Source organism: Ptiloglossa arizonensis, chromosome 7 (assembly GCF_051014685.1).
Source record: "Ptiloglossa arizonensis isolate GNS036 chromosome 7, iyPtiAriz1_principal, whole genome shotgun sequence".
NCBI classification, from domain to species: Eukaryota; Metazoa; Arthropoda; class Insecta; order Hymenoptera; family Colletidae; genus Ptiloglossa; species Ptiloglossa arizonensis.
In genome coordinates this window covers 20,088,570-20,111,925 of record NC_135054.1, presented here as the reverse complement: position 1 = coordinate 20,111,925, position 23,356 = coordinate 20,088,570, and the positions used below count along the sequence as shown (strand labels likewise).

The following is a 23,356-nucleotide window of genomic DNA, read 5'->3' as shown; positions in this document are numbered from 1 at the left end:
TAATTACTCGGGATGAGTATCCCCGGCGCGGTGCGCTGCTTATACTGGGTGGACCGAAAATTTCACTCGATTTATTCGTACGTCGCGAGAGAGGGAACGTGTACGCGTATTGGGCTCCGTCCGCGAGAAGAAGACTAACGAGTGTTTACATCCCCGTTTCAGTTTACAGTCTGCTAGCTCTACCGCGAGGGTGGTGACGAAGATGGACAGCGGTCGATAGCGGCAACTCACGCGATGGAACCTACTGTCCGTTCGCGAGGAAAACGCTAACGAGTGTTTACACACTCCCCGCTTGGTCTAGTAGCTCCCCCACCAGTAGGAGAAGTAGTCGCGTAGATCGACAGGGCCCAATAGCGACGACGCGCGCGATGAAACGTACCGTTGGGTCGCAAGGAAAAGGCTAACGAGTGTTTACAGTCCCCACTTGGTGTACCAATTCCCCCACCATTGTCAGAAGCAGTCACGAAGATCGACAGCGACCAATAACGACAGTACGCGCGATAGTGGGGAGCTGGTAGACCATGAACCGGGACAGGTACGTAAACACTCGTTAACCTTCTTCTCGCGGACAAGCGGTACACGAGTGAACCAAGGTGAAAGGTTCGACGAATATTTGGCCAGCAAACTAACCGCGATCGACCGGTAAAATGAAATCACGTTAGACAAGATCGAAGAGACGTCGACCGACAAGTTGACAAACACTGTCAAAATGGTTACGTCGTGGATGTCGGTTCTCAAAGTGATCCGTAATGCATCGAAACAGCCCGCTGTAAAATCGAATCGACTCGGATCGAAGAGAATTTTTTACTCCCGGAGCGATGCGACCCGAGAACCAACCGTTCCGCGAGTCGAATTCTCGTACGATTCCTCGATCCCCGACTGGAATCGATTCCCAGGCTGTACCGTTCGCGATTACCGCGCTCCGTATCTCGTGGTACGCCACCCCGGTTACAAGTGCGCGAAAGTGTTTCGGATCGGCGCGAGTCCCATCGTTACCCAACTTCTCGCGTCCAACTTTTCACCGAGCATCGTGTATTCCTTTCAACCAACCGCGTGGAAGAATTTCAAAGGAACTAGCCCAGCGAACGAACGTCGCAAATTGGAACGATGCGGTCCGTGGCGGCCGCGAGACTGGAAATTACAAGAACGAACGCAGCTTTCTTGAGCAACGCGACCAACAATTCCACCGTCGAAGCGGCAACTGGTTCAAACTAACTTCCACGTGGCGAGGAGGGGGTCGGTGGGGTGGAGAGGGGGAACGGACGAAGAGCTGGTGGGAGGTGCCAGACGGAGAATTAAAAGTGTTATCGCAACGCTAACATGGACTACTGGGATGTAGAATGATCAGCCGTGCGTGAGGCGTGACGACGGTTCACCCTCCGAGCGTCGTCGCTCTTGTATGTATACCGGGTGTCCCGAACGGGGTCGCCATAATTTACAGAGCGCGCGCAAACACTCGTTTAAACTCCAACACGCCTTGACCATTATCCCGGCGAGTCAGGGGAGGGGAGTAAAACGGAGAGACGAACGAGCAAAGGGTGGGGGATCGGGAGAGGAAAATTCGAGAGAGAAGAAACATCGCGACAGCCAACTGTTCACGGTGCGACAGGAGGATCCAACAACGAACTATAATGGGATTTCGGCTTATCTCGCGGCCCTGAGAGTTCTCCACCGGCACCAGGGAACAAGTAACGGTTACCGCGAGACAGAGGGCGTTCGATGCGTGAGACCACATTAATTACCGCTACGTTCCAAGAACCAACCACTTTCCAAGTATATATCCCCACCGACTACCGAGTCCGCCATCCCCAACTCCCGTTCATCCCTGGACCATGTTCGCATTGTCTCCGTTACTCCTCCCGTGTGATTCTTCCTCCTCCGTTTTCAACGTTCCTCCGTCATTCCATTTTCTCCCACTTCGGTGGTGGCCTCCTCTCTGATTCGTCTTCGTCCCACCGGTAACCCGCTTTGCTGCTCCCAGCAGAAATTTCAAACGCGCCTCTACGCTCAAGGAACACCGCTCGAAACGAAATTCCAGAAGCACTTTCCGATTAATAATTCAGGCGACGGCATAGATGTACGCGGCGGCTTCCCTTTGATCCGTTTTTATCTGTAATACCCTGCTTGAACGAAGGCCTGTCTCTCGTTGGAACGAAGCTGATCGTTGTCGTCGCGATGTTTGAATACTTTTTGGGGACGTACGCGCGATTAACGAAAACGGTCGTGCGAATTTCGTAAGAATCCTTTCGAAAGAAGAATCTTCCACCGATGTGCGAACAGACAGAGCGATAACCCGATCCTAATTGACCGGGTTCCGGAACGATCACCGTTCGGATGGACGAACTCGTACGCCGAGGGACTTAAACGGAGTGCCTCGAAACGAGGAAGAAGCTTCGAACCTTTGCCCAAGAAACGTCATCGTTGTACATTCTTATTCCATTCTAAAACAGTTGTACCAATGTACGAGGCATAAAGCGTGAAATACTTCGCAGTGGCTTCGGATAAGACCTTCCTCTCCTGAACGCGTGCACACACATAGACCAAGCTTTTAACCAAATGCATATTTCACGAGGAAACAGTGGCGGGGCTGGACTCTTTTCCAACGAGCGAATACATATTAGTCTTGTCGCGGCGGAAAACCCGAGTTTCTCGAACAATCTGAAACGTGGCTCGTCTACGAAGCCGGATCGCCCGAAATTTCCCGCGCAGCCCATATGAAAAATTACCAAGTATAATTCCGATCGATCTATCGTCGTGAATTTTTCATGAAACTTAATGAAAAATTGATACCGTTCGGGGAGAGGATCGAACTCCGAGAAGGGGAGAAAATCTACAAATTGTGAAATTAACGACGGTACTGAGAAACGTTGAGAAAGCGAAAACATCGCGCTGGACAAGCACGATATAAGTCACCGTGTAAGCATTTGGCGCGATCTTCGAAGATAGTGCTCAAAGCTCGTAGCTTAAAACTTACGACGCGTGAAACAAACCTAGAAAGACTTACAATTGCAGAAACATGGTAGAGCAAGCGATAGAAATATTCCCCGGGCCTAACAGCCTCCGTTCGCGGACAAACGTATAGCTCGGCGACTTGAAAAATATCCCCGGAGTGGGGGAACCTTGATCCAGATTCTTCTCCCCTCGAATAACGGGGAGTTGTCCGAACGAGCTCGCGGTATCCCTTTACACGGATCACTCGTGCTGTTCCATTTCCGATCCCAATTTTTAATTTCGCTTACGAGTCCCGGTGCTGTGAAATTTTTACGCTGTTCCACTTCCATTCCAATTTTCAATTTTTCACGCACGAACAATAAACCGTGGAGAGAAACCTCCCAGCTCTGCCTGCGTTCGAGATATTAAATATCAAATCTTCCGTAACGATCTCGTTCCCTCGATCACCCATACCCCCACCACTCGGTCCACGGAGATCTCTCTCAAGTTGCCTAGCTGTAGGTACTCCACGCAGAACGGTTCGGTCGGTGGCCTTAAATCGTCCCTTGGTTTCTTCCCTTTTGCTGGCACCCGGGCGAGTGTAATGCCGTTCAACGAAAAATATAACGTCGTAAATTTCACCATGGTTTACTGGCCCAGGATCCTGGCATTAACACTTCGAGTAGCTAAGCAAAGGATAGGGATACGGTGGAGAAAGAGGCACGGCGAGGGAGAGGGAGACGCGGGGCCGGAGACCTGCAACGCATTTCAATGCACCTCGGTGCAGAACATATTCCTCGACACAACCAGATGCAGCTCCCCCTCTGCATGTGCAGCAACGTGCCGCGCGCGCGTGTCTCTGTGAGCTTACACGATACGATCGTGGGCGCGGGTACGCGACGGTGCACACACACACACACACACACAGACACACATATACGTGCACGCGGACGAGGCGAGACCTGCTTCCTAGAGGGAAGCTACCCTTCCGCGCTGGAAAGTGGCACTGCGGCCTTCCTCCCGGCGTTTCGTGACGAAGAAACCCGGAAAAACAGTCACGTTTATCATCGAGCTCCGCGAGCCCATCGGGATGAGCCCAGCCGGGAGATATAAGCGCAAGAAAACGGCTACCGTGTAAGGATAAAGTGCTCTAATGTACGAACGTGTAACGGCTCGTTTCCGTCGCCCGGAAAAATGGTATTGGTCGAGGACGGTACTGGTTGTGTTAACGAATTCCCGTAAACATGCGAACGTAAACTCGCGGGAACGCTCCGGTGCGTATTAAGAGTGTACGTGCTTCCACGGGGACGAACTTCGGTGAATAAATTCACCATTGAAGAATACAATTTCTCGTACGATCGTTTTTCTTCGAAATTGTGCCTCCGCCTTGACAATCTTACTCGTCGACGAACGCGCGATACGATATTGGATCTCAAGGTCGTTTCGAGGTCGTTGTAATTACGGAGGATCGAGAATACACGATAGAAAGTAAAAAAAAAAAAGTATGAAAAAAGTAAATATTTTGATAGTATCCTACAGTTCCGTTTCGTTGATCTGATACGCAAGCGCGAGTATTAATGACTCATCGGGCGCGGAATAATTATAATTCTATAAAAATATGATTCTCGTTGAACGAACGCGTCCTCTTACTCCCGTTTTCGGTAGGTTTAAAAAGGCGCAAGGTTTTCCTACCGTCGCTCAACGAGCTCCTACTGCTTAAAAAAATAATGCTCGCCGAGCATCGAATATTTTAGCGACACTATAATTCTCGTACGCGTGAGCCTCGAGCGACTTGGGATCTCGTTAATATTATAAAAAGAAAAAAAAAAAAAAGAAAGAAAGAAAAAACGAAAAAAACGGAAAAATGGAAACAGAAAAAATACCAGAAAAGAAGAATACTTAAGGACAAACTGCAAAACGCATTAGTATGCACGTGCACCCGTATGAAGAGAAGAGGGCAGTTACCCCTGTCTCCGGCACACGAAAGTGGTTCCCTGGCGCGTTTAGTAGTGCTTCGCAACGACGAAGCCCGGAAAAATAATTCCATTTATCATCACGCGCGGGAGTCTAAAGACCCACGGGCGTGGAATTGCCCTGAAAACAAACATTCGAGGCTAACCGACTGAAACTAAACTCGAGTGGCGGGCGTTGATCGAAGCCAAACCTAATTTCGTAACAAGTATCCGAGATACCTTTAAACGACCGTGTCCTTGTTCAACGAAACCCAGAGATCGTTAAATTAACAATATTATTATACGTACTCGCGGTACGGGGAATATTATCACGTCGACCTGGAACAAAATAAAATATTATTAACAGTGACTGGGAAACCAACCTGCAATGCTTGAGAAATAATTTCCACGATGTACAAAGCGCTCCGATTTTCTTCGACTCTGAATTATAATCCTCTGACAAACGTTCTCTGGTTTTTTTAACAATTGACGCAATTTTCGATCGTTGCAATCGTTACGTTCGCCACGGGAGATAATTCGATCCGACGACTGTAGCTTCGCGTACCAGGGGATTTAAAATGGTCGAAACGTTCGACGAGAGCGTCGAATCTTGCTTATTTTTTTTTTCTGAATTAATTTTCCATAACAAGGTATATACACCGTGTATACGTAATATTGATTTCTCGTCGGGATTATTCGTCGATCGAGCCAGCGAGCGCAGCGAGAGAAAAGGGTGGAGGAGGGTGCGCGGTGTAAAAATTTGAGCCAAGTCCGGGGCTAAGGGTAGCCCGCACGAAAGGGCGTAGAAGTCGACGAGGAGGCGGAGGGATCCCCGTTGAACCGTCTTCTTCCACTGTTGAGTGCAACGAACAGGACCTGCGCCATAAAGGCCCGTTCACAACGCGCAGCCACCCCTCAGAGACCCGGCCGGTGCATGCGCAATGGTGTATTGATCCCGCAAAATCTGAGATGCACGTAACATCATCCAGTGGTCCATTGGCTGTACACAATGTCATTTCTGTTCTGCGTCGCTCTTCCGGCGTTTCGCGTGCGAGACGAGACGCGTGAGTAATGCGATTCGCGACATCGATTCCACGTCGCGTATCCGATCGGTCGCCGTGACCGCGGGGACACTCGAACGAACCCCGTTCGATAGATTATGATATCCCTGGGTGGACACGAGATCAGTTAGGCAGCGTGCTCCGGTCGGAGCTTCAAGAGAACCGAATCGCAAGTACGTAACCCCTTCAACTCCGTTGTAAATATTTCCAAAGACTTTTCGTCTCTCGGTACAAAAGAGAAGAGAAGAGGGATGGTCAACGATCGAAATATTCCGGTCATTTTTCTAACGATCTTGGAGCAACGAAAATATTTCTCGACCCGGTCGGGGAAGTCGAGAGAGATCAAAAGTGCCGGTGAAGATTAGAATTAGTTCTTCCGGAGGGACGATTTGTTTCACGAGGTACCGGAGAGTACGTTGAACGAGGTACTCGGAGAGTCTCGAGAAGTAAATATCGTTAAGCGAGGGTTCTCGATCGGAGGGGACCCCGAATGATCCCGATTTGAAAACACCATCCCCCTCTCGGAGCTTCGATGAACGAAATTAAATTTAATAACCGCTCGTTTCGATAAAGAATTAATAATCGACAGGCTGGCAGTTAACGCAACAGGTTCGTAATTCCGCGAGTAGCAACAGCTCGCGGTTCTCGAGTTATCCTCGTCGCGCTATAAGCGGGGCGACGAACGAGTTTACGCTCCACTCGATTATCACTTTGAGGCAACCAACGCTCTTACCGCGGTGCTCGATCAACCCGAGGCTCGAGGCACCGCGATCGATTGTAATCGTTTGTAACTTTCTCTCCAAGGATGCGCCAATTGGACTCGTGAACGACTAGCCGCTGTTTGCTCGAAATGCTCCTGCAAGCGACCGTGTTGATCCTCTCGGCGGGGATGTGCTACAGCAATCCCGACGCGAAGAGGCTGTACGACGATCTGTTGTCGAATTACAATCGACTGATTCGCCCCGTTTCCAACAACACGGACACCGTGGTTGTTAAACTGGGACTTCGACTTTCTCAGCTCATAGATCTCGTACGTTTATTTTTATACGTATACCCTACAAATGTATCGCTGTAGAGATATTTACTATATAGGCTGTGGATATATTGCTATATAGATACAATATAGCCTATAGATATATCGCTATATACATACTATATATTCTGTGGATATACTGCTATATAGATACTATGTATTTCTATAGATATATTGCTATACAGATACTACACATTTCTATAAATATATTGCTATATAGATACTATCTATTCCTATGGATATATTGCTATATAGATACTACCTATTCCTATGTATATTTTGCTAGATAAATACTATATATTCCTATAAATATATTGCTAGGTAAGTACTATATTTCCTACGTGTATAATACTATATTCCTATGAAGATACTCTGTTAATTTCGATACGACAAATAACGAAGCAACGTTTTCAGAATTTGAAGGATCAAATCCTCACGACGAACGTATGGCTGGAACACGTAAGTCTCGAACAAATTGGTTACAATGTCCCGACTTAACTAACTATAACTTTCCACAGGAATGGCAGGATCATAAGTTTCAATGGGATCCGGCCGAATACGGAGGTGTCACCGAACTCTACGTGCCCAGCGAGCACATATGGCTTCCAGACATTGTCCTTTACAACAAGTAAGTGGATCCCGTGGATCTCGGTTACTCGTCGATCGTTAAAACCATAAAAATATCGTACGAAGTACCTGCTGCGACTTCATTTTCAGTGCCGACGGAGAGTACGGTGTCACTACAATGACGAAAGCTATCTTACATTACACGGGAAAAGTTCTATGGACACCTCCGGCGATTTTCAAGTCCTCGTGCGAAATAGACGTCAGATACTTCCCGTTCGATCAGCAAACTTGCTTCATGAAGTTCGGCTCGTGGACCTACGACGGTTTTCAGGTAGAAACGATATACAGGCTGTTACCGGACGAGTGGTACCATCGAGAAGACGATGATTCTATCGCGCAAAAATAAATCGAGAAAAAGAAACATTTCTCCGCTCGAAGCTTCGTTTACGAGGAAATCGAATTTAAAAGTGTGTAAAGAATACATTTGTTATTAAGTTTGAAAATTTGTAAATAATATAATTTTCATCTTGTCGATGCGAACGTACCGACAATAAGAGTGAATTAAGGTAATTTTCGAATGGAAATATGTTATTGCTTTTTTCAACTGATTCTCGCACGTTGAACCACCACCTGTTCAATGATGCCACTCGTTAGGTAACAACCTGTACGTATCATTTATAGAAGTGGTAAATAACACGTGCCTTTCTTACTTGTATCTTCGTATCGTCGAGTCCGGGTTGAATTAATTAAATCCCATTTCGTGCAAGAATTTGTATTGTTGTACTCAGATCGATTTGAAGCACATTAATCAGCACCTGGGGGACAAAGTCGAGGTTGGTATCGATCTACGCGAATACTATCCCAGCGTAGAATGGGACATACTGGGTGTCCCGGCGGAACGACACAAGAAGTACTATCCATGCTGTCACGAGCCGTATCCGGACATCTTCTTCAACATCACGTTACGCCGCAAAACGTTGTTCTACACGGTGAACCTGATCGTGCCCTGCGTGAGCATCTCCTACTTGTCCGTGTTGGCATTCTACCTTCCAGCTGACTCCGGGGAGAAGATTGCCCTCTGCATTAACATTCTGCTGTCACAGACCATGTTCTTCCTCCTAATATCCGAGATCATACCATCCACGTCCCTCGCGCTACCATTGCTGGGCAAGTACTTGCTTTTTACGATGATCCTTGTGGGACTGTCCGTGGTAATAACGATAGTCATACTGAACGTACACTATCGCAAACCGAGCACCCACAAAATGGCGCCGTGGATCAGGAAGATTTTCATAAGACGATTACCGAAACTGTTGCTAATGAGGGTGCCCGATGATCTTCTAAACGACCTCGCCGCTTACAAGATACACGGGAGGGGAAGATCCGGGAAAAAGAACAAATTCAACGCAGCCGTTTCGGCCGCCATGCAATCCTCCTCGATAGTCTCCTCGCCTGATTCCGCTCGTCATCAACGGATTGGCGGTACGTACTCGCGTGAAAATTTCCATCCACGATGGTATCCTGAATATTTGGGAACTTGCCGACTGTATAATAGTCCTTGATCAAGTATGGACAAACGTTAACATTTGTTACGAAGAATTTCGTGTATTTTCTTCTTTGTAATATACCAAACCTTTCTTCTTTGTTCCAAAGACAATCTCATTCAAGTGAACCGCAAGAAAAAAAAAAAAGAATGAAAATATATATATTGCCTTGATTTTCGAACATTAAGCGAAGCGTTATTGTTTCACTACACTGTTATCGTTGTTAAAAATTCTTTGTACAAGGATCAATCGTAACACCGACTTCTAAACGCGCGATGACTCGAATTTAGAGCGTAACGCAGGGTTTAATAGGAAAAGAACACCATGGAAAATCGATCGTTTTCAGGATGCAACGGCTTGCATACAACGAATGCGCATAATAGATTCCTGGGAAGTATAGGAGGATACAACGGACTGCCCACAGTGATGTCTGGTTTAGACGAATCCTTGAGCGACGTCACTCCGAAGAAGAAGTATCCCTTCGAGCTGGAAAAAGCTTTGCACAACGTGATGTTCATTCAACATCACATACAACGGCAAGACGAGTTTAATGCGGTAAATATATCATCGTTTTTAATGGAAAAAATTTAGAAGCGACCTGAACCGTGCGTTAAGATTTCTAATTGATCGTCGATCCGCAACAGGAAGATCAAGATTGGGGTTTCGTGGCGATGGTTCTGGACCGACTCTTCCTCTGGATCTTCACAGTGGCATCCATTGTTGGTACGTTCATTATTCTTTGCGAGGCACCGGCCCTTTACGACGACACGAAACCGATCGACATGGAATACTCTTCTGTCGCTCAACAACAATTCCTCCCTCACGGTGACTTGCTAGAAACTCTTGTGTAGAACAATTAGCGAAAATAAGGGACGAGGAAACCGAGGTACTAATTCGTCGTCGTCGTCTTCTTCTTCTTCTATATCGATGTTGTTTTCGTTTCCGAATTTTACGTTGTAGAGAGTCACAGTTCTTTGAGAATGTATCGACACCTCCGGCTTCTTCGTCTTTTTCTCACAAAGTATACAATACTCGATAATGTCTCGTGTTTAAAAAAAAATATATATATATATTTCATTTGTACTTATCATAGTATATGCACACGACGAACAAGTGCTCTTGAATAACGATGAATCTGTTGTCATGTCGCTAACGGAAACGTTGCAATATTACTGGTAGATGTTTTCTAATGTCGGTTTAACGTAGAGGACACGAACTGGGATATAACAGGTGCCCGCCGTGATCTAATCGTGTATAGCGTTAACTCGTCTTCAGCTCGAGTTGATATCTTCCCGAAGAGCAATCGAGAATATTGTTATGTAGTGTACGGAATTTTTCAAGTATTAAAATATAAACCAACCTTTTTCAATGCGAACCAAGTATGTACTCGAATCTGTTCGATATCTTGTATGCCTATAAAAATAAAATAAACGACAATTACAAAGCACTTTATTGTTTATCCATGATTATTCGACTACTTTTCGATAATATATCGATAGCGAGATAACGATAATATTTTGAGCACCTGAATGAAAATAACCACCAGAGCTACACAGTCGTGATTTCGTTTCGACTTCCGACACGCAATATTACAATAATCTACGGTACATATGTATGACATTGTACGTGTACTTACGATCGCGTAAAATTCAGCCTTCGTTTACACGCACAGCTACACGCACTTTAAAATGAAGGTATATTTTATTATGTCAAAACACGTACAAAAAAAATATACATTTAACGCACACACGAAAATATAATGCCTACTTTATGTGCGCTTCGAGGACACGAAATCGGTAATAACTGGTTTCAACGAAAATCGTACTAATATCTTATTGCATAAACCTCGGAAAAAATGTATAAGGTACACAAATGCATGTGTTACAGTCGCCAACGCTGTAAATAATTAAACAGCACGTGATACGTAACCGGAAGTGTTCGTAACCGAGTACATCGATATCAATCGTTTCTTTTGTTCGTTTGCTTTTTGAGTGAAAGGCATGTTCCGAATCTTTGCTTTTTAATTAAATAAATAAGGGTAATGGAATATCGTGGCTATCCATTCGAGACATAATTTATACGTTACGATATGCTGTGATACGTTTCACCGAAAGTCACGGAAGCACCAATAAACGTGCGCGTCCTCCTACACCGAGTCTCATGGAACGAAACAGGATTTCTACGTTACGTGGATCCGAAGACTGCAATCTCTGTGGAACAACAAATCGTTATTTCGTGATAGAAAAATAAAAATACGCGAGAACTGTTGCAAGCAGGAATGTAACGCGGTACAACATACTGTACACGCTTTCTTGGTACCATTCTTCTCCTTCGTGAACGCAAACCAACCGAAAGAAGCACGAAACTGTTCTTGGGACTCTTTAACACGTTCATTATCTCCTTATGTGGGTCAGAACAGCACTCACTCGTATGGCTAATGACTTCCCGAGACACCCATTTCAGTCAGAAATAGTGAACGTGCTAACATCAGAGATAGGCGAAATACTTATCTATCTGTTTACATTTCACATTGAACGAATAAAAGCTTGTTTAAATATCGTGAGAATAAATGTTGTAAATAAGTAGTTATACGAAGCTTTTATTCCTCATGTACGAATTCAGTCCTCCTCGTATCGAATTTAGTCCATCTCTGATTACTGTACCACCATTGTCATCATTGGGAACGTTCAGACACAATCTGGCTACCAGAGATGAACAACATTTGATATACTTCATTATATAATTCAAACTCTAATTCTTATTCAACGAGTAACCGAATAAACGGTAGTTTATCTTTTGTTTGCTGTTCAAAACTGTTGTCTAGAGGGTGTCCCAATCATCACCGGTCGATTTACTTTTTTCCCCGAATCGCGTTCTTTCACCGTGTACTTTACCACGATTAATATCCCATCTGTCTAGATGACACGTGTCAAGTTTCAGGATAATCGGTTTGAGGTTTTAAAAATAGCGCGAAATTCAAATCGACCGGTGATGAACGGGACACCCTGTAGATACAAATTTTGCCCATCTTTGCTACGCGCCATTGCTGATGTCCCTTTTAGCGACACTGATCACAGCGTCTATCATTCTTTATACACGTAGTTATAGCAGAATCGACAAAACAATCGACCTGGGTGGAGGGAAATGTTCTAGGAGACACTCCTACTTACCTAAACACTTGCAACTATGCGATCGAGACACTTTACGAGACCATGGTTACCAAACAACGTTGTTGTCGATTTTACCCGATCTCTGGTTAATATCATTTATTATTAATATCGATACTATTATTTATACCGCTTACGAATATCAATGAACTCGATAAAAAAGAGTTTCGCTATATGCTCGACCCTCTTTACCGTTTACAGGGAATGCTCCCAAGTCGATTCTTTCGATGACTGCATCGTAAATGCACGAGCTTGCACCCGACAATCTGGCCCATAAAAAGTAAATATAGCGAGTAAAACCATCTAAGTGTTTAAGGCTACAGAAAGAGCAGGGTCTAGTCGACCCCGTTATCCGCGTCACAACCGAAACCTAGATACCCCGACTTTCATTTATAGTGGCTAGTAAAATACAATAAATCTTCCAACGGAAGACAGTTTTACGTGGAACGGCAAGCTGAACGCAAAGAGGAAAACGTGCGTCTCTGACGTTGAACTCACGCAACAATGGCTGTATCCCGAACACCATTCGCCAACTATCGAATATCATGTCCGAGAGTCTTTACTAGCAATAGTTTTACGCAAATCGAATTCGCGTTGTTCCTCCCTTCGCAAAAGTTGATGAATACATACATATATGTATATAAACTTCGTCGCACCAGTTCGTCCCTTTCTTTGTTCCAAAATAAAATCTCCCTAAGTCTACGGAATACGAGAAATGCATGGTGAGAACGATACGCTCGGATTCAATGCTCGAAAATATTTCTACAACATTGTCTCATTCTGGTTATAAAACGTGCCCGCGTACAAACACACAGAAACTCTCAAACTTGCGCATACACACACACCCGCGCGTGCGCGGTCATTAAACACGAATCAAATACGGAATCAATAATCGTCGTGACTACCCTCTCGTTACGTGTTTGTATTCGTATAATCTCGCAAGGATTAAGCGTCGTATAATAGTGTTTCCGATATGATCGATTGCAATCTCGTACAAACCTTTCCTACCTTAACGCTATGCCGTCCGATCGCGCATCCGCGCGAATTCACGACGTCGATCCAATGATCCCCAGGAATGTGCGGTAAACGATTCTTTGCGTTGCAAATTTGTTACGTTGCTCCTCTGTTATTGTTCTAATAGCTACGTCGATTAATCCTCTTCGTTAGACCGGTCCGAGTTTCTCAATCTTCGAAAGTGTGCCTCGACTCGCGCGAGATCTGTGCCGAATTTTCCGTAAGAACAACTTTCGGTTAGTCTAATAACGAAAAGCATTTTCGGAACCGTCTAACGAGACAGGACTATACTTGGATACAGACGAGGGGATGGTTGAAGAAAATAACGACGACGATTCGGATAGCGGTGACGATAACGTGGCGAGACGTTCCGGAAGACTTCGTTGTCGTCCAGCAATGATATCTTCAGGAAGCGACGTACACTTTTGGAAAATCTTGGCTCGCGAAAGTGGACGGGCGCCGGGCGTAGACTCTCATCCCCCTCCCCAAGAAACGCGCGATCGTCAGAGTGTTAACTTAATACGCGACAAGCAAATATACAAACGACCCGCGATCTAGGATACGATGATTCAACCTTTCCATGTACCGATGTAATTCTTACAATTCGGGCAGAAGTGGTGGCGCCTCGTGAAGCTGTCCAGGCAGTACGGCAGGCACGAGCATAGACAACATCTGAAATTGGAAGACCATCGGTCAGAAGTATTCGCTGATACCGACACCACCGTTCTCGAAAACCAAGGGAAGCTACGATGGTAAAAAGCATTCCCGGTTATCGCGTGCTATAATCGGATCAGAGTCAACCGATTGCTCAAGGCTCCCGAACGGCCGTTCCCGTCCTATCATTTACCAGGCTATCTCCACCCCCACTCCCACTCTCGTCTCGTATACCGAGAGTTGATAACAAAAGTCGTCACTGACCTGACTCACGATCGAGCGAATGGTCTTGACCGGTCGATTGAGTTTCACCCGACTATAATGAACACAGGTGTTACGATCAGCTATGCTTCGAGGGAAATCGGGTCAGAGTGAAACGAGGACTGAAAGAAATCGATAAACGCGTACAGAATAACACCAATCTGCGACCCTATGGAGAAATTGGGCGATTCGAACTCGGTGAAGCTCTCTATCGACTAATTTGCGAACCTTTGTCGTCTACGTATTGCGGGGAAGGGAATCTTCCGTTCGCGAGATCACGGAGATCACTACGATCGGAAGATTGTTCAGTTTAGGCGGAATTCGTGAAATTTTCGATAAATCGAGCAAGACAGATGTGGCTAAAGGTCGCAGAATGTTTCACCGAGTATTCGTGACGATCTCGTCGATTGGTTCCGTTTTTCGCGATGCCTGGGGTAAATTAACGAGTGGAAGTGTATCGGAGGCAGGATCGATCCAACGAATAAAGTTGTTCACCCTAGTAAGCAGAAAATGATGCAGCAGATGTGAGCGATCGGCTGATGGTCCGATATCGTGGTGGTTTTAATGCTGGCGTGGCACGTCGGGCAGGTAATTTTCACAGATTTCGGGCCCAACACGTAAGTCACAGGCTGATGGATCACACGGACCTCTGTCGTTGGCGGGAAGTTCGGAACTGCGTTATATTGCATCTGCGTTTGCAACGGTGGTTCCCCGGGATCTGAATAATTCGGTGGGTACGGCGAGGTCGTCGTTTGACTCGATGGCGGATTATCTGAAATTTCAGGTCAACAGGTTCACTAAATTCTGCCCGCTCGGTCGACCTACCAAAGCGTTTCCCACTGTTCGAGGAAACGGTGAGTCACGCCACTTCGACGAAAGATAGCGAACATCGAGTGTACCGCGAGGAATTACAAAGAATACTTCTGCGAGCGAGACGGTGAAACAAAATTATTCAACTGGTCGATTTCTACGACAAACATTGATTACGCGACACGTAAATAATCTGTTCAACGAGTGAAATAACGTTTTAAAAAAAAAATTCTAATCTAAATTCCATCCAGAAGCATTCCCTCCAGCTCTCCGTACATAAATGATCCTCCCTTGTTAATATGTACGAGCGAATCAAAATTGCTGATTGCGCGGAGTGTGCGATAATTCGTTCATTCGATATTACGGCTAAATGAAGAAAAACGTAAGTTGACGTAAAATTGTGTTTCTTACCGTGTATTCCTGAAAATTATGTAAAATTAAGGATAAGGTGAATTGTGGGTTTCGAAGTTGGTAAAATGTACGGGTATATTCGGTGGAATGAATCGCGAAGATGTAATGGAATTTTCTTGAAAATATTCTTCGAAGGTAATATAATTTTTCATCGAACAAATATGTAACGTTAACTAGACTTTCGAAGAATTAAATACACTACTTACACGGTGAGTAGATATTATTTTGTATTGAAAAAATGTTTATAAATAATTGTTTATTATTTTGTTAAAAATTAATTTTTGAGGAGAGGAACATCTCCATTCTTCTATTTACAGTTGCGAGTATAAGTGGGCACACTCAAGTATTAATAAACGATCTAAAAGCGGTACTTACAGGGTGGTACCGGCATAGTGAATTGTTGTACGGGATATGGTGGAACGTTCATTTGTGGTGGTAAATTCGCCATATTCCCAAGAGCCTGTTCGTACGAAGGTGGTGCTGAAGGGGGAGGTATAGGTGGTGCGCTCCCACTTGCAAATCCCATATCTTTCTCCATGTTTTCTAAAAGAAAAAAAAAACGGAAAAAAAAACATTCAACTTTAAATAATATTGAAACTGTGGCGGACCTCTCCGGATAGTTTCGAAGTATAGCTATGCGTCGAAAACGTAATTTGACACGGGCCAGTCGCACAGAGGACACAGCGCCGTGTAACATAAACAAACGAACTAGCTTATCGTCGCCGGCGAAAGATGTCTGCACTTGACTAGACGAGTTACCGCTGTCCGAAAGAAGCCGATCGTGAGAATCGGCGGTCGAAGGACAGTAAGCAGAGATCGCCCGTAAAATGAAGAACGAACGCAGATCCTTTCCGTCCGCCGAACTATTCACTCGACTTTGACTCGCTTTGCGTCAATTATTTAATACCTAGCTACCGTACCATCCCCAAGAAACGTACTTATTGAAATATAATAAAATCGAACAATCGTTGAAAATTCACGAATTCTTCTACGTTTCGAAAATAGAATAAACCTCGTGCAAAACAGCAGCTTATCCGTAAATTATTCGATACCTTTTATACATCGAGTGTCCCATTTTTATTTATAAATAAACATTACCTCGTTAAATTGCGCCCCGAAATATTAAGGATTGGAAAGTTTGCGCGATAATTGAACTTTTTTTAAATAACGACCCTCGTCCTACGATATAAAAATATAACGGTTCTCCCGAACCCTCCACCTAACGATTTACCATAACAAAATTCTCTGTGCAAAATTGTCACTCCGTTGTATCTAATTAGTATCGTGCTACGCTGTAAGGGTGTCCCAGAAAGTCTTACGAAACGCAATTTCGATCTTATACGGTCGTCTGCCCATCGTTAATAAAGTAATTGCATTGCTCTTCAATACCAAATTGTTTAGACACGTACGTCCACGTTTGATGATGTCATGATTGTTGAATCACCGCTACTAAAAAAAGTTACTCGGAGGAGATGATACTTGCACAGTCTGGACTGTACACCGAACGTGTATAATGATTTATTTACGACGTTCGTTCGAATGGACAGTTAAATTTTGATTCGTTTATTTGTTCGTACTTTGTACCACAATTCGAATTTCTTTTACACGACGAATAGCGGAAGAAATATTATTTTTCGTTTGTTCGTTGTTCGAAACAATTTTTGTTTGAAAAATATTCCAGCGAGCAAGGTGATTAAAATTACGCAATAGTTTTTAGGTTGACGCAATAGTTCGCCGCAATGACAGTGCAAAATGTACCAAATTATGACTGTGTTGAAAATTGGTGTATCCGTTTAAAGTGTTCGATTCGAACGCGTAGCAAAATATGTCTAATATGGATTCACGGTGTAAATTATTAGATCGACTCGAGGTTCGTGAATGAGCACACACAAGATGGACAAATGAGCGCGAAAGTGCACGTGTGCGAATAGAAAGTTGAACGAATGTTAAGTAACAGACGCAACGATGTGCGCTCGTTTACGTGTCTAGGAAGTTCGTAGCTGGATACGTATTAGTTTGTAATATGTTTTTGTCTGTACGTACGTCAAACCGTGCCCCTGCCCCAACGATGGATTACATTACACGACGGTAATTCGAGTGTGCGTGCAAACGGATCTCGATAAATATATACAATATCGAATTAATTTGTACGCGCGTGAACTGCTCAAAGTTCAAATTGTTAACCGTTTCGTACAACTTATGCGATGTCCATTACACCGAGTCGAGTAATTTGCCCGAGTAAATACGTTTCAAAAAATAAGCAGATTGTGCGCATGCTTGACTATAGTCTAGTCAACGTGAACTGGACGGTTCAAGGCCAAGAAAGAGTTTCCGCCGTGAATCACATTTGAGAAAGCACCCTTGTGCGATCGGTGCATTTTCATCAAACTGTACCAACTCGTACCTGCGTACCCTGTTTACTTTCCAGTTCGATAGAACAAATTTTACTTTACAATTTTACTTAATCTTTTTCAAAGGGATCAACTTTTCTTAGTTTCTCTGATTTAAATTTAAAGAAAATATTCGTTGTTTCAATAATACTTTGAATTGCTGAAACTGCATCCAGGCATAAGTTCGCAATAACCATCTTTTCGGTCGTGATACTTTTCGAGGAAAAAAATAATTGGATACCGTAACAAGATATATAATCGTACGATAATACAAAAGAGGCAACGAATTAGTCTTATCGTGCGATCTACATGTTTATATATTAAAAAAAATGCTCCGCATGGTACGTGAAATTATATTTCAAGAACGATTTATGAACGAGATTTTAATTGTTCAAATGGCGCACAATAAAAAGCTATGGACGTCGAATAAAATATGTTGTAATACGTTCAATGGATAAAAGAAATTGTCATAAAATTTAAAATAAATAAAAGCGTGATTGATTCCGAACCCTAAATAACCTTTTGCAATCATATTCTAACGGACCTTCTATCCTAGTTTTCAAATTTTATAATAAATAATTTATCAATTTTCTAAAATATTAATAAATATTTGAATTCCTCGAATCAAGAAGTTTTTATATTTTTCCGTTTAAACGTTTTGTCCAGTAAACTGTGCATCTTTTTAATTATATAAACGATTATTTTGATTGTGCAATAAAAAAAAGCAAGACCACAGCAGAAATCTGTTTTTTATTTAATGATGATAATCAAAACATAAACGGACAGAAAAAACTTGACACGTCAATGTACGTCTCTCTTAGAACTGTGACTAAGCTGCTTTAACGAAGATTTTAACGTATTCTAACCATATTATTACGTTCATTAGCATGTCTGTTTTCGAAGGTATTTACAGGAATATACATTACAACAATACAATATTATTGAAATACTTACTTAATTTGGATATTGAGAAATCAGCGTGAAGTGGTCGATCGGAGTGAAATGGAGGTTATAGTTGAGTAGCACAAAATGTTAACAAGTTATATCGTCGTGAGAATATTGTTGCACATAACTCATACAAATGTCGATTATATTACAATATCACATCATAACTGATTGCGTGTATTTAAAGTAGAAACGAAGGAAAACACAAGACACTCCGATAGCGACTCGTTACCACTGATAAAACAACTGACGACTCTGTTGCAATTCTACCAACGACCAATCGCTAGGCTTAAGCTGTTCTAGAAGCGTAACAGAATAAAATGGCGCCAAATTTGAACGTTTTAAAACAGAAATCAAATTTCGATGTTTCTTTCAAATAATATTTCTTTTCGAAATATGTATATCTTATAATAAAGATATCTTGTAATAAAGACATATAATAGTTACTTGAAAGAAAACTGCCATATATTAATAACGTGAATGGATTTGTGCCGTGTGTAACGAAAAATCAGCAAGTTCTTTTTCCCCTTCTTTTTCACAGTTAGAGTTTTAGTGTCTCACGGAAGAAGTGATAGATGACGTTATTCAAACTTTATAATAGGTTGTCAATCCAGTTAATAAATACGTATTTCGCAAATATCCATTGATTGAACTGACAATCTATTATATGGTTCAAGTAGCACCATCTAGCGTTTCATTCGCGCGACACTAGAGGGTACTGCAAAGGAGAGGGGGAAACGTGATTAGGGACTTTCCGCGCCATGTTAGTAATACAAAAATTTATCGCGCTCAACGGTTGTGTAATTTTCGAATGTGTATAAACGTGCATATTAAAAGGAACAAATGAACAACAAAGCAAGGAATGAAAATTAAGAAATGAAGTAGAAGCAATTACTTTTGTAAGTGAAAAAGTATATTCATTTAATATATTAAGATAATGTTTTTTTAAATTTGGACAAATTTTGTATCTCTAATGAACAAGACTGCCGATGAAATTCAAAAATTCGGTGATCATTAAAAAATAAAAACAATTTTGCGTATTCGTAATCAGTATCTTTAAACCTATTAATAATTACTTACAACAATACTGAACCAATATTTATTATTTAACCGTTACAATTTCCGATATACTATTGTAAGTTGAACAAGTTTCCTAAACCCACAAAAAATAGTTGCCACCAGTGTTTGCTCTGCATTAATGGAGCGTCAAAATTTTTAACTGTAAGCCAATCGGTGTCGCGAACAACTTTTGCATCCGTCTGACTTTACTAAATTGTCAACATCGTAAGTTGGCAACAATTTCTGATGGATATTTCTATTACTTAGCGAACACGTTGTTTATAGAACTTTTTGGCGTTGTGTTAAATATATTGAACTAAATTGCGTATATTACTTAAAATGCAAGAAAAAACAGCCACATGAAAAAAATTACAAAATTGTAGGTATAATTTTAAATGTAAACATTTCTCAGTAGATTAAATCAGGTCTTAGAGTCTTCCACTGAAAAGTGTGGTTATTCTGTGTTTCTAAAAGCTACCATCTGCGGCGCTGCAAAGGGGTATAAGAAATATATTTATATCTCAATATAATACGTGTATACAGAACATTGCAGAGCATATTTTTGTAGGGATTCTAGCAATTAATATATTTAGTACTTGGGAAACAAAACATAATTTTTGACTTAATAAGAATGTATCGTAATATCTACTCATCACAGAGTAAGAAAGACGATCTAAACTAATAAAATGACAAGGCACGAATTTGCTCATAAAATGAAAGGAAAGAATAATTTAGATAGTTCAGAAAGTGAACTATCTGAATTTACTGATACAGAATATGAACAAAAAGAAGAAGAGGAAGAGGAAGTAGGCGAAGAAGATGAAGAAGATAATGAAGACGAAGATGACGATGACAGTGACACAAGTTCAAAGAAAGAAGAGAATTTAGAATTTTTAGAAAAATTGGATGAATATATGAATATACTTAAAACACAAACAGATAAACTTATTGAGTCTAAAGAAGATAGGTTCAGGGGAACAAATATTAAAATCATTCCATCGACAACTAAATCCATAAGTACTAGTAATAATGATGTTCTTGTAGCTAAACCTGCTCCACTTAGAAATCCAAATTCTAGGAGGAACTCTATGCTTCCTGGGTCTGAAATGTGTAATGAAATATTAGCTTTTAACGATAGTCTTAAACCTAATCATAATCAAATGTTAAGTAATAAAACATCAGAGTTCACTGCTACAGATACTGTGGATACTGTGGATAATCATGAGCCAGAAACAATTATTACTAAAAATCTTACAGTTCCAAATGATAATTCTCCAGATTTATTAATTGATGTTCTCGATACAGAGAAAGTACCAGAACCTGTAAAAGAATTAAAAACTTTGATATTGAACAATGAAGCAAAACAAACACAAGTAAAGAAAATTCAGTTGGATTTAGATGGAGCTCATAAAAATATAAAAGAGCTTGAAACAACTATGAAAATAAAACTAAGTATGACAACTGACTTGCCAAAGAATTTGGATTTACTAGAGATGGTGATTAATAAATCTGCTCGTAAACAAACTGAATTAGAGAAAAAGTGTTCTTGCGTAAGAACTCAATTACCCCCTGCAAAGGTACAGACAAAAACTAAGTCTGCTCATGAGAAAAAAATGGATGTATACAAAGATAAGGTAGTCCGTTATCAGAAAAGATTAAAAAACATTGAGATGATAGAAGATATCGCAGTTGATTCAGTGAATAAGCAGCAGAAAATTACTCTTTCTCTATTTGACACTAACAAGCAAATGAAGAATTTAAAAGAACAAGTAAAAAAAGAGGAGAAACGTAAACAACAATTGGAAGAGGAACTTGCAGAAGATCAGAAAAAAATTCGTGAACTTACGAGAAAGTATAATTTAACTGCTTCTAAACTGAAAGAAATGCAATCAGAAAACAATAGCGGAAAAACTAATGGTAAGGCAAAAACTGATCACCCTGACAAGAAGAAAAATTTATTAGATGTAAGTGCAAGAATATTACATCTTGATCATGTTCTAAAAGAAAAATCCATTGATTTAGAAAGAACAGCAGATATAGATGAAAAGGAAGCTTTGCGACATGAAATTCAAAACTTAAGACGTATCAGAGACTGTTTGGTAGATGAAAAATGTGATTTGGATGAGAAATTTCAGAAGGAAAAAACTTTATCCACTGTAGAAGAACGAAAGTTATTAGAATGTGGAGAAACTATCGAAGCTATCGATGCAATGATTGAACATAAGAATGAAATGATTTGTGGGAGAAAAGATTTTGATGAAAATCAATCACAACGTGAGAAAGGAGAGAGAATGTTAATGGAAAGATTGGCAAAATTATCAGATGGTGAAATGAGAACATTGTTTTATAAATATTTTCTGAAAGTAATTGATTTAAAGGAGAGTTCAAAGAATTTAGAAGTCCAAACTGCAGAATTAGAAAGCTTAATAGAGACACAAGAATGGCAAATACAAACATTAAGTAATGCATTGAAACAAACCAAACTAGAAAGTGAAAAAAGAATCATTTTAGTGATAAGAGAATATGAACAGAAATTACAAGCTATGTACAGACACTTTGCAGAGGAAACGAGTAGTTCTGGACACGAAACGTTAGATACCGATTCTGAACTTGTCAAATACAAACGTGAAAATGAAATACTAAGAAAGCAATTGGCAGAAGTTAAAGCTTATTCAAAAGGCTTAAAACCTCCATGCACAGTTACTCCAGGTAGGATACCAATAACAACACCAACCATGATACAAGGTCCTTTAAGTCCAACAACCAAAGTGACTAAAGAACGGAATAAACTAATAATACAAAAAACTACTGACCGTGATAAAAGGAAGAAGTGAATTTTTCCAGGAAACATGTCCTGTATATAACATTACATCACTATCTACAATATGTAGTATACCACATCAATGTTAGTAATTATATAATTCCTGATCTAAAAACAAGAACAATCTTCAATAATTTATGCAAGCTGATAATATGTTGTAATATTATATTAATCTTCAACACATTGGGCCCTTGTTTTATGTACATATGTATGTCATGTTTTAATAGATAGAATAATTTATGCAATTTTGGAAAATTAAATATATGTTAATTTCAATATGTATACATGAAAATAATTAAAAAAGCCGAAAGTATCAATGTCCTTCATATTTTTACTTGATGTAAGTAATAAATAATTGATTATTAAAACAAAATGTGTTCTTCATTCCACCATAAAATTGTGAAAATTGGAGTATATCTAATAATATTCGTAGTAATTCATCGCTGTTTTGTACATCGTAGAAGTTTAAATCATTACGTTTCTCTATCACAATGCACTAAATATATTGATTAAAATGTATATGATATTCACAAGAAATAAATGAATTTGAAGTTGAAAGTATTTCAATTTCATTGTACGATAACATTTTTTTTACAAGAAATAAAGAACAGGATTTATTTCTGTGGAATACGAATTCTGAAAATTACATGCATCGAGAATAACCGAACTGCTGTAGGTAATAGCGGTAACGACATTGAGTATACTTTTAGATACATGGTCATCCCTTCAAATGGTA

At 41.3% G+C, this 23,356-nt stretch overlaps 4 protein-coding genes across 8 annotated transcripts in view; 3 read left to right on the top strand and 1 right to left on the bottom strand.

Annotated features, from left to right (window-relative positions):
* The first annotated feature begins 5,888 nt into the window (after positions 1 to 5,888).
* On the top strand, positions 5,889 to 10,529 carry Nachralpha2 (nicotinic acetylcholine receptor alpha2). Its single transcript, XM_076316911.1, has 8 exons — positions 5,889 to 6,117; positions 6,749 to 6,974; positions 7,392 to 7,436; positions 7,496 to 7,605; positions 7,695 to 7,875; positions 8,333 to 9,026; positions 9,435 to 9,643; positions 9,733 to 10,529. Exons 2-8 carry the CDS (start codon positions 6,795 to 6,797, stop codon positions 9,937 to 9,939), a joined length of 1,626 nt encoding a protein of 541 aa, XP_076173026.1. The 5' UTR covers positions 5,889 to 6,117; positions 6,749 to 6,794; the 3' UTR covers positions 9,940 to 10,529.
* On the bottom strand, positions 10,521 to 18,998 carry LOC143149496 (uncharacterized). 4 transcript variants are annotated; one of them, XR_012992797.1, is made up of 5 exons: positions 18,750 to 18,998; positions 15,781 to 15,948; positions 14,680 to 14,956; positions 13,264 to 13,941; positions 10,521 to 11,298 (listed from the first exon to the last, which is right to left on the bottom strand). XR_012992797.1 is itself a non-coding variant. In XM_076316912.1 (4 exons), exons 2-4 carry the CDS (start codon positions 15,941 to 15,943, stop codon positions 13,839 to 13,841), a joined length of 543 nt encoding a protein of 180 aa, XP_076173027.1. In that variant the 5' UTR covers positions 15,944 to 15,948; positions 18,750 to 18,998; the 3' UTR covers positions 10,521 to 13,838. The 4 variants fall into 4 exon arrangements, 2 of the variants coding, with proteins under 2 accessions (XP_076173027.1, XP_076173028.1); XR_012992796.1 differs by having other exon boundaries at positions 10,521 to 13,473; positions 13,573 to 13,941; XM_076316912.1 differs by having other exon boundaries at positions 10,521 to 13,941.
* Positions 18,999 to 19,589: 591 nt separating this feature from the next.
* The window catches only part of Sha (shavenoid), a 128,157-nt gene continuing 124,390 nt past the window's right edge, over positions 19,590 to 23,356 (top strand). The window contains exon 1 of the mRNA XM_076316020.1: positions 19,590 to 19,639. The gene's annotated coding sequence lies outside the window, so the exon portion shown is untranslated. The remainder of the gene's footprint in view (positions 19,640 to 23,356) is intronic.
* Cos (kinesin-like protein costa) lies at positions 20,083 to 22,943 on the top strand. Of its 2 annotated transcripts, none has more exons than XM_076315799.1 (2): positions 20,083 to 20,298; positions 20,368 to 22,943. In XM_076315799.1, exon 2 carries the CDS (start codon positions 20,486 to 20,488, stop codon positions 22,631 to 22,633), a length of 2,148 nt encoding a protein of 715 aa, XP_076171914.1. In that variant the 5' UTR covers positions 20,083 to 20,298; positions 20,368 to 20,485; the 3' UTR covers positions 22,634 to 22,943. The 2 variants fall into 2 exon arrangements, with proteins under 2 accessions (XP_076171914.1, XP_076171915.1); XM_076315800.1 differs by having other exon boundaries at positions 20,085 to 20,178; positions 20,574 to 22,943.